Consider the following 15,797-nt stretch of genomic DNA (forward strand, 5'->3'; position numbering starts at 1 on the left):
ACATTTATAAACTTTAAAAATATTCGGAACTGATTTGGTAATTAATCCAAAAAAAAAAGAGTGAATACTCGACTTCTGATAATTATTTTGAAAAGACAACGAGACCCATAAAAAAAAATATCCAATTCGACTCTAATTCTTTTTTTTGTGGAATTGGTTAACTTATGTGCCAACAAAAATATTAATTTTTTTTTGGTACAGAGACCTAATCCTTTTGAATTAATTATGGGGCCGAGTTAAATTTTTTTTGGTAAAAAATTTCGTTCTCATTCGAGATAATTGTTAAGGCAGAAAACACGCCTTTCTGAGTTTCTGGGGTTACAGTTACACTAAACACTCAGGCCTCCCCCCTCATTCACTCCTTTCCGTCCTCTCCTCTGCGCCGTTCCCAACCTCACCCTCACTCACTCCTCTTTGCGACGCCGCTGTCACCACTGTTCGTCGCACCTCCTTGGCCGAGACCCTGCGTTCTCATTTAATCTAACTTCACGTTAAAGGGGCATCCTCGCTGTCACTGCTGCCTGCCGTATCCTCGCCGTCGCTTCTGCCTGCTGCACCCTCGCCGTCGCTGCTGCCTGCCGTATCCTCGCCGTCGCTTCTGCCTGCTGCACCCTCGCCGTCGCTGCTGCCTGCTGCACCCTCGCCGTCGCTGCTGCCTGCTGCACCCTCGCCGTCGCTGCTGCCTGCTGCACTCTCACCGTCGGGGATTCCTTTGCCCTTTCTTTGAGCCTCTGCTTGTTAATTTAGGTATTTTTTGCTTTTTAAATTTTATTGCTTTTAATTTTAGCCTATTGCTTATAATTTATGTTAGATGGTCAGATGGTTCATCCGTTCATGGCGGTTAGTAATTAATTGATTTGGTTAGAGTTAATTGTAAACTGTAAATAAGATGTTGAACTTGAATTGAATGTTTAATTGTCAAATTTTTATTATTTTGGTTGTTTAGAGCTAAAGATTTATGAATTTTATTTTATTGCTTTTAGTATTGCAGATTTTGTAAATTACAGTGTTAGTATAATTTATAATTTTTTTTGGGGTCTCTAATTTGATTATTTGATATTGTTCAATTTTCAATTACCGATTTAGTATTACGGATTTAGATTTTTTAATTATGTGTATTTTATGTTGTACTAATTATATAAGAATACTTGTAAAGGATGAATGTGTTCGAAAACATTTGTTATGATGTGTGTTGCTATTTTAGTTTATTATGCTTTAAGGTTAATATTGTTAATTTTGAATGGCTAGATTTATGTATATATATATATATATAATAATAATAATAATTTTTTATAAAATTCATATCAAATAAATTCGTACGAGTCTACAAGTTAATTCATGAGTCGAATCTATGTCAGCTCCACAAGTTAATACTTCTGCTGTTTTAGCGTTTTTGGTGATTTGAACCCTAATTTTAATACTGCTGCTGTTACTATTTGAAATGATGACTCAAGCTCGTGATGCTTTCTTTGTGTTACCGTTAGATGATTATGATTATCTGATGGAGTAGAAGATTTTGACTTGTTGACTTGTTCTTCTAGGTGATTCTTTGTGCTTATCTAGGGGAATGGTTTTAAGCTTTGTCTCTGATCTCTGGTGTTTTGTTGTATTTTCCCCTCTGTTTCAGTGTTATAAATTGTAAACCTCCCTTTTTCCATCCTTTATTTCAGTTTCTTAGTTTTCAGTATTTAAGTTCTATGTTTAATGTTTTTTGGTGTGTTATGACTTGATGATATGTTTATTTGTTGAATTTGCTACTAAATTTGTTGAATTAATTGCATGCCTTATGAGTAGAAAATCGCTTATATCGATTAGATTTTATAATTTATTACATGTGCAGTTTTTTTGCATTTTTTGTGCATGTACACCTAATTTTTAGGTCATCCACCATTTGCCGCATCGTCATACGACATAATGTTATGGCGGATTTTTGGCTCACCGCTATGAGCAGCCATCCACAATAAAAAACTTTGAGATTACCTTATTATTATTCTTTTAATCATTTTTTTTTCTATTTTTGTATAGAAGTTCAATGGGTCTTAAACAATGCCAAGTTTGCAACGAAGCACAATCCAAGTACAAGTGCCCTTCATGTTATGTGCCTTAGTAAGTAAAACTGTAAAACCCACAAGTTTTTATCGTTTTTATTTTATTTTATTTTTAAAACAATTTTAGGAAAAATAATTGCTTCTATTTGATGTTAGTTTTTTGGCTTGATTATTGTAGTTGTTCTCTGGCATGTTTCAAGAATCACAAAGGTATGATGCCGAATGTTTGTTATTAACTTGTAAATCCTCACCTTATTTGTTTGCCTATTACTTGTTTGATGCAATGCATGGAAAGGGATCTATCGAGATAGATAACTCTTTCCTGTGTTTTTTTGTTGGAGACAAGATTGGAGTTTTACTCTAAAGGGATGCGTGTGTGTGTGTGTGTATATATTCTATCTTCTTGTGCTATATGATTACACACAGAATCTTAGCATGATTTATATATAAACAATCTTTGCTTGGTATTTAGAAAAGTAAAATTAAAATGAAGAAAAAGAAGAAAAAAGAAAAAGGAAAGGAAAATCAACATTTGAAGATGTTTATTTTTTGGGTTGTCCAGGGGTTATTGAATTGATCAGACTTAATTCAATGCTGCAGAATTTCCATGTGAGAAGCCGTCTGCTCAAGAGGACAAAACAAGTATGTTTTATTTGCTTGCTTGTGCTACTGCTTTGATGGTGTGTTCTATGTTATGATGGATTTTCCTTGTTGGATGTTCCTGTAGGATATTAGAATTTAAAGTTTCATTTGATAGGCGTACATATTTGTTTCAGTATTAAAGATGATGACACTTGTTCCCAATCTCGTTATTTTCTTGTTGATTTTTGTATATGAAGAGCATACTTACACTATGAAGGTGTTGAATTGTTGAACAAACTACTTGAATTTATGCTAGGCAGCATTACCTTGCATTGCAGGTGGCTGATTCCGCAATGAACTTTCTTTCTTATGCAGAAGCAGTATGCAAAACTTTAAAAACTCTACTTTTTGAATGAAACCTATGTGGTATTTATGTACTTTGTAGATATCTGCAGGTTTGCACATCTTGTAGTTTTGTGAAAAAATATTATTTTTGAATAAAAGTACCTTGTAATAAGCTTTTGGAGGAAAGCTGTTGTCTCTTGTTGAGCTAAGCCTTTGTTCTTTTTGGCAACTTGATTCTATGTAATGATTCATTGCTTTTAAGCACTTTGGTGATCAAACATTTGTTTATGTATTGTTCATTAGCTGCTGTTTCAGAATCACTTGTAGAAAAGCCATTAATTGTTGATGAACCTATTGAGGTACTGCAAAAACACCAACTGGATGCTATAGGTATGAAGAATTCTTTGCTGTCAATGATTTGAGACATCGTTTCAAAGAAAAACAAAGGATGTTAGAAGTGTCTTTGTGGTAGAGTGTATAAGTTTTTTCTACATTTAAGACGTACATAAGAATACCCTACATACGGGATCAAAATTTCAGTGTTAAAGCCACAAATAATTAGTGATTTCTTTGTTCAAAGTTATTGTATTTCTGGTGCAGTGTCTTCCAATGAGATCCGTGATGCTTTGAACAATAAAGCCCTTCAAGAACTAGTTTGCAGCATTAATTGTTCCCCAAATCCTGAGAACGTAAGATAGACGACACTTCCTTTTTTCTTGTTCCCGATCTATTAGTCTATGTTCGCTACTCCCTCCATTTCACAACGTTAGTCATTTTCACTTTCAAAAATTAATTTTTGAATGTAGTCATCCAAATACATTATTTTTAATGTATCTAAGAAGTGAAAGTGACTAAAGTTGTTGAACATAACAGTGTATTGAGCTGCTTGCCTAGCAATCATAGCTCAATTGTTACAGTTTTAATAATCATTACTACTTATTAGCTTCTAGTTGTAATAGTCACCGAGGAAAACTTACACAGAAATTTCCTTGAAAATTTGTGTTGCTTTGGTCAGGAACTTGATAAAGCTATGGCTGAGGAGGCATTTCACTTGTTCACAGATAAGGTAATGCTATTTGCTGATTAGCATGTGCAGTCTCCTCAACTGCATTGTTAATCCTTAACAGTATTGAGTCATATTGGATAAACCTTTAGCCTTACTCTTCCTTGTTCTTCATTGGTTGACAGATTTTATCAACTATCAATCCCTAACTGCATGTACTAGTTGCTGAAAGAAGAGTTTGTAGCAGAAAGTTAAATGTGAGAAGAGTTGACGATAAACTAAATTTTACGGTGTTTGGTTAGTTATTTTCTGTAGTGTTATTTGTACTTAATTTTGGAACTTATTTTAAAGCACAGACGAAGGTGTCTCTTAACTAAATTTAAAAAATGAGTCCCAGTTTTTCTCCCAAACCCAAACAGTGATTCACAGATATCTCAATATCTGATGGTGTCTCTTAAAATGAGATCTAAAGTTGAGTACATGTAATATTTTTCATTTGTATAGTTCTGTGCCCAACATGATGATTCAACTTTTTCATATGCAGCAAATTTTGTATCTTAATTGAGCCAATGTATGGGTGAAAAAATATTACTTTGAATGCAGTTGACATTGGAGGTATAATTCCCAAATCTTCATATCTTGTTGCCTTCTTGTATCTTTATTATATTTTGTTAAGTTTTAACTGCTCAATATATCAGGAGATTTCATGTGTTGATAATGACACGGAACCAACTTGGATGTCCAATTATTGAATTTTGTCAAGATAAAGAGCAGTGGATGATTGAGCAATAATGCCAAAATTAATCTAATTTAAGTGAGCTTTTATTATAAATCTTTAGTTACCGTAAGTTATCAACTTTCGAATGATTGGACAATAAAAACTACTTACAAACCAAATTGGATTGGTCTATTGGTTAACTCACTAGTCTGCTTAAACAAGTATTGGGGGTTCAAATCCCACCTTGTGCATGCATCAATCTATTAGCCAGTGGCAAACCCTTTAAATGGAGCTCAGTATCGCGACAAATTAGTCTTTGATATGTCGGGTTGGGAAATACCGTCGAAACCAAAAATAAACACTACTTGCACAAGATCTACTTACACAAGATTGATTTGACATTCTGTTGTGAAGTTACTTTATATAACCCAATCCTAGTCTGTTGTCTCAGATATATAACTCTAGCTGTGGAGGCCTGTGTAACATGGATGAAAATGTTCGAAAGTTTATTATAATATAAACTTTTATTGTGGCTTAGTTTTAGTTATTTATAATTATTAATGATTTAATTTCATTCATCGATATTAATGCTTGATGAACATGAACGTATTAGATTGGAAAAAAAATGCAAAGATTGTTGTCCTTTTCTTTGTCTGTTTGGAATAATTTTTTCAGTTTCTCTCATTGACAAAACATTTAGAAAAGGATTTTGCTAGGTAAACAATGGTTTTTGTGAACGATGTGAATAATGGGCTCTAAAATGGGCCAAATAAAATAAAAATACACTACATTCCAAATTATCCACCTAAATTTTAATATTAGGATAACCATTCGCATACCTAGTGAATTGAACATTCGATATATCCATTGTTCATATTGTTTAGTATTTTGTTTACCTATACTTTTCTTTTAGAAAAACTTCTATTACGATGAATGTCTAAGAAATCAATTTTAAAGTTCAACTTTACGTAATCAAAGCTAATTATGGCAACCAATCTTGGGGTAAAAATCAAAACTTTCAAAATCCTATTTAACACTTCCGTTTAGAATAATCATAATGGACATTACGTTTGATTTACATGACAATCTACTATTAGTTTTCAATGAAGCGCAATTACAATTTTGCTCATTTTTGTTTTAAATGTTTCACTAATGTAATTAACAGAACTTGTAAGAATAGTACCAAAGTAATATAAATTGGCAATTGTTTCATTTATTTTCTTCTATAAAGAAATAATCATAGCATAGTCCGTACTTACATAACACTTATAGTATAGTAGCTTCCAAGCTTGGTGTGGCTTTAAAAACAAAACAAAAAACGCCATGAAAAATAACACATCTAAACTAGCATGGAATTGTAAGACCGAAGAAAGGGCGTGATCAAAGGTTGCTGTAGTTTATTTATTTATACATGTTAGTTGTGTATGTATTAGGGCACTATACTGTTGTTCAAACAATAACCCATCTCATTATAGTGAGTTGTTGTTTTAGCTTTGTATTGACTAGCTTGCTACTGAGATCATCACATATTTACAATGCAATAATGTGAGTTTGACTTGTACAATAATGTGAGTGTGACTTGTACCAGTTATTGTAGTGGGCAGCAGCACTGAATATCAACAACTCTTGTTTCTTCTGAATATCAAGAAAAAAAGGTGTAAATATTTTAAAAAGTCATAATAATTTTTAGCATGAAGCAAACTTAAGTAGAATTAGCAAACATTTTTTTTTGAATACTTTTTTTGTGAACAAATATTATTTGTACTCGAATAAAAATAGGAAGTTCCAAAAAGAAGAATAAAAGAGTTTTCTTCTATCAAATTGAAAATTCTCACTCTTCAATCTACATTAAGCAATTTACCTGGCTGATGTTTTTCTGGATTCTCTTGTCCCCTAGTGCTTGGTTTGGTGGCGTTGGATTGGTTCATTGCCTGATTCCATATATGAAAGCTTAATTAATAAAAGAAAGAAAGAAAAATCCAATTCTTTTGCTTAGATTGCTGTCCCAAAAGTTAAACATTTAATTTCATTAAGCAAGATTTAGGGATTCTAGAGGATGAAAAAACTAGGACTGTTAATAGTCCCCTTCATTAGATTAGAATAGACATGCATACAAAGTGATATATCAAACAAACCTATTAATTTTCCTAATCTTAGAAACCAAGAGTGTTTGGCAGCTGCATATTCATCTTTTTCTATGCTACTAATAAAGCATTTGAAGCAGAATAACTTCCAATTTATCACACTTAGTATTTCCAATATACAGATAAGTATATAACTAATGGCCCCCCATACCACATCATATACATTAGTCATCATGTAACTTATTTACATTTTACAATTTACTTTTCCACCAAACCATGAGCCCCACTAATTCATGATCATGTATCAGTACAAAATTGATAAATTGTTTTTCCATATAATCATTTTTTTTAATATAAAGCAAAAAAGTATATTTCCTAGGATAAGAAGTGCATATCAATTTTCTAGTTCTCAATTTCAATAAAGGGCATTGTGCAACAAAGCTACATGACTTTTGGTCCATATAGTGGGAACTGGGAACATAATGAGACTATAATATATGTATATATAATTTCATATGCGAAGTATACAATTCAGGAGCAACATTTTACCTGCATTAAATGTAAATTTATCTGGTGTGGACCAAGGTATTGCTGATGATTGAGCTGCTGGATCCGATGTACTAATTGAGGTAGGCACATTATGATTATCTGGCAGGTTTTGCACTTGCATTCTTGATGCATCAACATGGGGCATATGCAAAGGGGGCAAAGGGAATCTTGGTCCCAAATGAGGAGCACCTGAAGGAGTTGCTGGTGGCAAAGCAGAACCAGCTAACATGTTGGGAAATGGCATTACTGGTCTGTTCATTCCCATTTCCACGCCCATACCCATTCCAATCCCCATTCCTATTGAGTGTATATACTGCTGGATTCCGGAGAACATCATCGGTAGCATGCTGTATCCCATGGACATCATCTGCACAAGTAAATTGGTCTCTATTTTACTCAGAATTGTTAACTTTCTGAGGGAAGAGCACAATAAGAAGATAATATTATATGTGAAGTTGTTGTGTTGAAGATATTGTTACATGATATAAGAGTCATTTATTTATAGAAATATTATCAACTAACCTCATAAATATCCATTTACTAACTACTAGTCATTACTAACTTAACTCTCAACTACTAACAACTCTAATAATATTTTAATATGCTCTTGCAAGTTGGGGGATGGAAGATATCAATAATCTCCAATTTGGATAAGTTTTGATGAAATGGTTGAGAAAGAGGCGTGCAGCGCGATACCACAGAAGAAGAGGCGTGTGACGCGAGACACAGAGGAAGACAAAGGAAGAGAGATGCAGCGTGCGCCGCGATTTTGGTTATGACGAAAAGGAGGAACATGGATTCTGTTCTGATTAGTGGAAGACGTGAGCGACGTGTGGTGACGCAGAGGAGACTATGCGTGCGACGCGGTGATGCAGAGGAAGAAAGGAAGACGCGTATGTCACAGGCTGGCGATTCCGGTCATGACGGAAAGGAGGAACAACTCTAATAATATTTTAATAAGAATAATGATACTATATATGATGTTGGAATGTGTATAATACTGTGATTAAAAAGAATGTTATTTGGACATCTAGATGATTTCCCACGCATTTGGACATGAATCTCCAATGAACATTACACACCAGATAAACAAAATAGCTGTCCAAATATACTTCAAAAGTTTCATAATATATACACTTAAATGAACAGTAATAAAGGGGGTGGAATTCTTGTAGTTATGAACAAAAATTTTCTAACAAAAATGTCAAACAGAAAGCTGAGGAAAGAAGAAATGAATATACCTGTACTTGTAACTTTAGTGACTTCAAGTATTCGATTGCTTCATCCAGCATGGATGCTTTGTCAGACTATTAATAAAAAAAAAAAAACCAAAATAAAAAAAAAAATTAGAAAGAGCTATGAAGATTAAGTAAAATCCCAAAAAGAAAAAAGTCTTGACCTTGTTGCACCGAAGTATAAGTTCTTGCAAAGCTCTCATCCTTTCATTAATTCTATCTCGACGCCTCTGCATGCAAATACAATATGAATACTTCCAGTGAGAAACAAAATAACAAAAGGCCAATTTTCTGTTGCCGACTACTTTGGCGTTGAATTTGCCTAATTTTTCTTTTAAGTTTTTAATATTTTAAAATTATTTATTTTCATATTATTTAAATTAAATATTAACTTTTAACCATTCCTGATAAATTAAGTATCGAAGTTTGGGTTCCATAATCATCACTGTAACAAAATTGGCCAAAAGTACTCACCTCCTTTGAAGTATGGTAAAATATTCAATCCGATTCCTTCTATTTCTTAAATAATGAAATGGTCTGCTTTAAAATTTTTATATAATATTATACTCAATATCTTTATATCTTGTAAAATGTAACTATGTGAAGCAAGAAATACCCTTTAAACCTAACACACTGATTAAACTGTTCTATTGGAAGGTTAGAAGAGATCATTTGGTCAATTTAAGCTGAACAAAAATAAAGTGGAAGCCCCCACGGTGAATTTTACCAAACTTTAAGGAGGTTAGTGCAATTTGTCCCAATAATATAACTTGTGGAATCATAAAGGCAATGTATATACATACCCTTTCTGAAAGATTATGGACCTCTGCTGCACGAGATCTCTTTGTAGATGTCGAGCCACGGGCTTGTTTTTTCGCTTCCGAAAATTCAATATCAACATCCTTCTGCAGTGAGACAAATACAAATGAGAATAAGAAAGCTACATATATGTATATAACAGAGAAAACAGTTGAAAACATTACTGTTCCATCACCCTCATATTTCGGCCAAGATGGCTTATACATCGGGTCATTAGTGGTTTAATTACTATCTTATAGTTTTGCTAAATTTTTAATTAGGTCTTTATACATTTTTTCTTTTTAATTAGGTACTTGTACCAATTTTTTTTCAATTAGGTCCCTCTTAGTAGTAATTGGCTTAATTGTATAGAGATCAAACTAAAAAAAAAATTGTGTAGAGACTCAAATAAAAGGAAAAGAAAGTATAGGGACTCAATTGAAAAAAAAATTTGGTGCAGGGTCCAATTAAAAGGAAAAAAAAGTATAGAGACCAAATTAAAAATTTTGTGAAACTGAACCAACAGAGTAATTAAACCTTCGTTAGTTAACATTATCAAGAACCAAATAACGGTCTAATACAAAAAATTGTTCCCCAAATATCTTGGATTCACTCAAAAGACTCGGAAAGAGCGATTATGGTCTCTTTGTATTTTTAATATGGGGTGAAAGTGATGCTTTTAATAAGGTGAAAAATTTGTGTATTTTTTATTTGTATGGATACCACAAATTTAAGGGTTAGATTTGTGGTGTTTTAATTTTTTTATTTTAAATTTTTTGAATATACAAATCTAACCCTCAAATTTCTCTACTTCTCCAAATCTGAGGGTCTAATTTGTTACTTAAAATTAAAAAAAATTAATCCATATTAAAGAAAAAACACTAATTATCCATAATGATGAATTACACACAATCTTTTTTCATATAAAAAAAATTAGCCGATTATGGTCAGTAACGCAAAGTGACTATAAATAGTAGCATTAGCCTAACTAAACAGAGCAGATTCAAAAAGCAAATCACAATCTTCATATTTTTAGCTCTGTTTTATTTTAAGAAATATCTCCGTCTATATTACACTTGCGATACATAGCCGCATAGTTATCAGAACCGAACCGGTAATCAATCCGGTCATATGACCGGGTTACCGGGTTACTGGTTCAACCGGTGGGTCACTAATTCACCTGGTTAACCCGGACATAACTAAAAAAATATAAAATTATATTAATAAAATTAAAATAATGTCTTAAAACTTAAAATGCGAGTCTTACAAACATTAATAATCAAATATCAAGTCTTAAACATAACTAATAATCTAAAAGAAGAGTTAATAAACTTGTTTCTAGTATAAAATATGTTCTCAATTTAAATCAACAAGAGCAAGTTAAAGATAACACAATCATTAAATCAAGTCCAAGGGGTGAGCTCAAAGTCGGCATCAACATCTTCATAAGGCAAATCAGGAGCTTGATCAACATTTCCCTCATTTTGATTTGTATCCATATCTTCCATAGCATTGTTACTTGGTCCATCATTATCTTGGTCATCTTCCAAATTTAATTGATCTACATTTGTGTATTTTTGACAAATCATGAAATCAATATCAAGAATAATTCATAATAGCAACTGACAATTAAAATATTGAACTGTTTATCCACGATAATACCTACCCCGTTCCTTTTCTTTATCTTTCTCGTATACCAAAGCTTGAATCCGGAAGTATCCAACTCCCTAACCTTCGTACCAACACATTTTGTTTCTTGTAGGCACATGATGTTAATCTTTCTCCTTTTCATGGTATCCACCACCTCCATAGATTTTCCCGTTAGGGTGCTTATATTCCATGTCCCAAATCTCAACCTTCTGTCGCCTCGACCATTACCCTTTTTTTGTGAACTAGCTTATTTACCCTTATTTACGAAAATACGGGAACTCTTGCTCATTTAACACTACACCCGGGAACCGATGCAGCAACTCTTGCTCACTTAACACTGTACGTGAGCCATACCGTTGCTTCTAGACAACGACCTAGCTTTACTGCTTTAGCGCAATAATGTCTTTGATCCATGTTATGAAGATTTGACTAAGTTGTTATCTTGGCTATTGAAGACCTAATACAACCCTCCTCTTTTATCCGGGTTTGGGACTGGCTATGCATAGTTATCAGACTCGGCTCGACCCGGCCGGTTTGACCGGAAACCCGGTCACCCGGTCACCTGGCCGGGCTGAGCCACACATTGAACCGGAAATGCAATTGACCCAGAGAAACCCGGTTCACCCGGTCGGGTTTTGATGAAAATCGGTGACCCGGACAGGTTATTTGACCCGGTCCGGGTGGTACAGAAATTTTTTTTTATTTGTATGCTAAAACGGCGTCGTTCTAATATCCCCCTCCCCTTTTTGTTGAAATAAAACCCTAGGCTATCCTTCCTTCCCCATTGCCTCACATCTCTGATCTCCCTAATGGCAGTAATGCAGTATCTCTTGAGTCTTGAGAGTTGAGTGAGTGTCTGAGACTCTGAGTTCATCAATCAGCTTCATCAGTCACCGCCGAAGTCACCAGTCACCGCCGATACCCCCCTCAGCCAACCTCGTCTCTCCGTCACCCTCGTCGTCACTCTCCGCGGCGTCGTTCCTTCTCCCGGCCATCACTGCTTCTCCCCTCACCTCGCCGTGCTCTGAGTTCATCAATCGGCCTCATCAGTCATCGCCGAAGTCACCAGTCACCGCCGATACCCCCCCAGCCAACATCGTCTCTCCGTCACCCTCGTCGTCACTCTGGGTTGTGCTTCTTGTGCTTCTACTCCGCTGCTTTTGCTTCTGTCCTTTCTTGGTGCCTCACCTGGTCGTCAGAAAGCTCAGAGCCTGTGCTCCCTTAGGTCAGGCAATATTAGTTTAATTTGTTCTTGAATTTTAGTTAAAATTGTTCTTGAATTGTATTGTTGCTGGTTGCTGGTTGGTATTAGTTAAAATCTGTTCTTGAATTATTATATTAGTTAAAATCTAGTTGATATATTAGTTAAATTTGTTCTTAAATTTTAGTTAAAATTGTTCTTGAATTGTATTATTGCTGGTTGCTGGTTGGTATTAGTTAAAATTTGTTCTTGAATTGGTATATTAGTTAAAATCTGGTTGATATATTAGTTAAATTTGTTCTTGAATTTTAGTTAAAATTGTTCTTGAATTGTATTGTTGCTGGTTGCTGGTTGGTATATTAGTTAAAATCTGTTGTAATGTTGTTGGTTAAAATCTGTTGAATTGTTGCTGGTTACTGTATTCTCCCTGTTGCTGTTGCTGGTTGCTGTGTTGGTAATTTGGTATATAGTTTTTTAGTTGCTGGTTGCTGCTAATTGCTATTGTATTTAACTGTGGTTTTTTTAGAGCTATTGTTGTTTATTGCTGGTTTGTTTAGAGTTGCTGTTAGTTGAATCAGGGAACTTTGGTGAAATGGTGGTGGTTGTTGTGTTGCTTAAAAACTGATTTAAGCAAATCCTTTGTTGCTGAAAATATTTTTGGTTTCTTTGCTAGAATTTTAAAAATGGCTTCATCTCAAACACCATCAGAAACACCACAATCTCATGAACAAGCATCATCAGCAACTCCTACCCCTGATCTTACCACTAAAAGAGTTTATAATAATAGAGGAAAGACTGATCCAGCTTGGGGTCATTGTAAACAAATTGTGGAAAAAACAGGAAAAATTACTATGATGTGCATATATTGTGACAAACCTGTTAGGGGAGGTGGGATTAATCGATTTAAGTATCACTTGGTTGGAAAAGGAGGAGATGTTGAGAAGTGCAAAAAGGTTCCACCTGCTGTTGCTCATCAATTTGGACAAAATATTGAAGAATTTATGAATAAGAAAATGAAAACTCAAGAAAATTATGCAGAAAGTTATGGAGCATGTGATGATGTTGAAAGAGAATTTGATAGAATGGAAGAGCTTGAAGCACGACAGCAACAACTCCAACATTCAAGGACAAGGTTGGCACCACCTGGAGCTAGAAAAGGAAAAAAACCTACTGGAATAGAGACTTTTTTTCCATCTTCAACAACACATGGAGCCCAACCAACGATAAAAAGTGTATTGTAAAGTAAAGAAATTGTGGAAAAATGTGACATTGCCATTGCAAAGTGGATGGTTGATGCTTCTGTGCCATTTAATGCAGTTAATTCAGCATATTACCAACCAATGATTGATGCTATTGTAAACATGGGTGCAGGATATAAAGGTCCAAACTTTGGTAGAGTTCGTGGGTATTTGTTGAGTAAGTTGGTGGAGGATGTGAAGAAGATGATTGAACAGTATCGTGAAATTTGGAAGCGAACTGGATGTACTATCATGGCTGATGGATGGACTGATCGTTGTAGGCGCACTTTAATTAACTTCTTGGTTTATTGTCCTAAAGGAACTATCTTCCTAAAGTCTGTTGATACTTCTCATGCCTCCAAGACTGCTGAATTATTGTTTAAGCTTTTTAAGGATGTGGTCAACTTTGTCAGTCCTGAAAATATTGTTCACATAGTGACGGACAATGCTGCAAATTATGTTGCTGCTAGAAGGTTGTTGGAAGCTGAATTCCCTAAGTTGTATTGGTCTCCTTGTGCTGCGCATTGTATTAATTTAATGTTGCAAGATATTGAAAAGTTGAATGAAGTCAGTGAGACAGTTTCACATCTTTTAAAAATTACTAAATACATATATAATCATTGTCATCCACTGTATCTTATGAGGAAGTTTACCGGTGGACGAAAAACACTTCGTCCAGCTCCAACTTGCTTTGCTACTAATTTCATAGCTTTGCAGAGTATTCTGGCTCAAAAAGATGCATTAAGAGCTATGGTAACTTCTAAAGAATGGACAATCTCAGCCTACTCCAAAGAAGCTAAAGCTAAAACATTTGTGGATCAAGTTTTAGACTCTAAGTTTTGGAATCAATGTACAAATGTTGTAAAGCTTACTGAGCCATTTGTTCGTGTGCTTCGTATGGTGGATAGTGAAGATAAACCTGCAATGGGTTCTCTTTATCAAGCTTTTAATATGGCTAGAGAAGAGATGGTGAAGAGGTTTCGACGAAGAAAGAAGATTGTGGAGCCTTACTTGAAGATTTTGGATACTCGTTGGGATTCACAACTTAAAAAAAATCTTCATGCTGCTAGCTATTGGTTAAACCCTGCTTTTCGATTCAATGCTGCTGAATTTGAAAAACATAAGCAAACCACTTCTGGCCTCCTAGATGTAATTGAGAAATATTCATATGCATCCAGAATTGAATATTAAGTTGACAAGTGAGAAAAGAATATATTCTAATGCTGAAGATGATTTTGGAAGACAATCTGCACTGCGTGAACGAAGCACAGTGATGCCAGGTAAATATTTTATTTAGTTCTATCTTTCTTTACTCGTTTATTTATTTAAAAAAACTAATTGTAATGCATTGCTTCTTTTGATTTTAAGACCAATGGTGGGAATCTTATGGAACTGGAGCACCAAATTTACAAAAGTTAGCCATTCGTGTTTTAAGTCAAACTTGTAGTTCTTCTGGTTGTGAGCAAAATTGGAGTATTTTTGAACACATCCACACAAAGAAGAGGAGTCGGTTAGAACATCAAAAGCTTAATGATCTTGTTTTCGTTCATTATAACTTGAGGCTACAACAAAGGTATCTTCTATAATTATTTATCTAATTTTAAAAAGCATTGTTCATTAAAATTTAATCTTTAGAAACTGAAAAAGTTTTCCTCACTGAAGAATGCAGTGTAGTCATTCTGAAAAGCTTACCAGAGAAGCTTAAAGATCCCCGAAGCTTTATGATACCTTGCACATTAGAGGATGCTTGTACCAAGACAGCTCTATGTGATCTTCGGGCAAGTATCAACCTAATACCTGCATCCACTATCAAAAAGTTTGGTTTGAATGATGAAGTTAAACCAACCTGGATATGCCTCCAACTTGCTGATGGCTCCGTTAAAATCCCATCAGGCGTAATTGAGGACATGATTGTCAAGGTTGGCCCATTTGCCTTTCCTACTGACTTTGTAGTGCTAGAAATGGAGGAGCACAAGAGTGCAACTCTCATTCTAGGAAGACCTTTCATAGCAACTGGACGAACCCTCATTGATGTCCAAAAAGGGGAGATAACCCTGAGAGTCAATGAGGATGAGTTTAAGTTGAATGTTGTCAAAGCTATGCAGCATCCAGACACATCAAAAGACTGCCTGAGCGCTGATATTATTGACTCCCTGGTGGAAGAGGTCAATATGACTGAGAGTCTCGAATCAGAGCTAGAGGATATTTTTAAAGATGTTCAGCCTGATCTGGAGGAACCAGAGAAAATAGAAGAACCTCTGAAAACTCCTCAGGAAGAGGAGAAGCCTCCTAAACTCAAGCTCAAATTACTACCACCATCCCTGAAATATGCATTTATGGGAGAAG

The 15,797-nt window shown here is 34.7% G+C and overlaps 3 protein-coding genes across 9 annotated transcripts; 2 read left to right on the forward strand and 1 right to left on the reverse strand.

Annotated features, from left to right (window-relative positions):
* Positions 1 to 283: 283 nt before the first annotated feature.
* On the forward strand, positions 284 to 5,217 carry LOC107625153 (HIT-type Zinc finger family protein). Of its 7 annotated transcripts, XR_002357258.2 has the most exons (10): positions 289 to 747; positions 2,026 to 2,106; positions 2,227 to 2,258; positions 2,649 to 2,690; positions 3,279 to 3,365; positions 3,576 to 3,664; positions 3,991 to 4,041; positions 4,164 to 4,235; positions 4,523 to 4,593; positions 4,677 to 5,217. XR_002357258.2 is itself a non-coding variant. In XM_016327734.3 (9 exons), the coding sequence occupies exons 2-8, from the start codon at positions 2,033 to 2,035 to the stop codon at positions 4,185 to 4,187; spliced, it is 399 nt and encodes a 132-aa protein (XP_016183220.1). In that variant the 5' UTR covers positions 289 to 747; positions 2,026 to 2,032; the 3' UTR covers positions 4,188 to 4,235; positions 4,523 to 4,607. The 7 variants fall into 7 exon arrangements, 6 of the variants coding, with proteins under 6 accessions (XP_088361264.1, XP_016183221.1, XP_088361263.1 ...); XM_016327734.3 differs by lacking the exon at positions 4,677 to 5,217 and having other exon boundaries at positions 4,523 to 4,607; XM_088505138.1 differs by lacking the exon at positions 4,677 to 5,217 and having other exon boundaries at positions 284 to 747; positions 2,205 to 2,258; positions 3,291 to 3,365; positions 4,164 to 4,607.
* Positions 5,218 to 5,901: 684 nt separating this feature from the next.
* Positions 5,902 to 9,544, reverse strand: LOC107627063 (transcription factor PIF1-like). The gene is made up of 6 exons (XM_016329933.3): positions 9,368 to 9,544; positions 8,729 to 8,794; positions 8,571 to 8,636; positions 7,330 to 7,696; positions 6,558 to 6,627; positions 5,902 to 6,331 (listed from the first exon to the last, which is right to left on the reverse strand). Exons 1-5 carry the CDS (start codon positions 9,542 to 9,544, stop codon positions 6,590 to 6,592), a joined length of 714 nt encoding a protein of 237 aa, XP_016185419.2. The 3' UTR covers positions 5,902 to 6,331; positions 6,558 to 6,589.
* Positions 9,545 to 13,499: 3,955 nt separating this feature from the next.
* LOC148573406 (uncharacterized) lies at positions 13,500 to 14,642 on the forward strand. Its single transcript, XM_088505758.1, has one exon. The coding sequence runs from the start codon at positions 13,500 to 13,502 to the stop codon at positions 14,640 to 14,642; it is 1,143 nt and encodes a 380-aa protein (XP_088361884.1).
* The last annotated feature ends 1,155 nt before the right edge of the window (positions 14,643 to 15,797 follow it).

The sequence above is a fragment of the Arachis ipaensis genome, chromosome B2 (genome assembly GCF_059453495.1).
Source record: "Arachis ipaensis isolate K30076 ecotype BB chromosome B2, ASM5945349v1, whole genome shotgun sequence".
Classification (NCBI taxonomy): Eukaryota; Viridiplantae; Streptophyta; class Magnoliopsida; order Fabales; family Fabaceae; genus Arachis; species Arachis ipaensis.

Coding starts and splice junctions, on each gene's coding strand:
- LOC107625153 (XM_016327734.3), top strand. CDS start 2,033: ATGGGTCTTAAACAATGCCAAGTTTGCAACGAAGCACAATCCAAGTAC. Junction 2,259..2,648: donor ATGTTTCAAGAATCACAAAG/GTATGATGCCGA, acceptor TCAATGCTGCAG/AATTTCCATGTGAGAAGCCG. Junction 3,366..3,575: donor ACACCAACTGGATGCTATAG/GTATGAAGAATT, acceptor TTTCTGGTGCAG/TGTCTTCCAATGAGATCCGT.
- LOC107627063 (XM_016329933.3), bottom strand. CDS start 9,544: ATGTTTTCAACTGTTTTCTCTGTTATATACATATATGTAGCTTTCTTA. Junction 8,637..8,728: donor TTATACTTCGGTGCAACAAG/GTCAAGACTTTT, acceptor TTTTATTAATAG/TCTGACAAAGCATCCATGCT. Junction 7,697..8,570: donor CACTAAAGTTACAAGTACAG/GTATATTCATTT, acceptor TTACTTGTGCAG/ATGATGTCCATGGGATACAG.
- LOC148573406 (XM_088505758.1), top strand. CDS start 13,500: ATGGTTGATGCTTCTGTGCCATTTAATGCAGTTAATTCAGCATATTAC.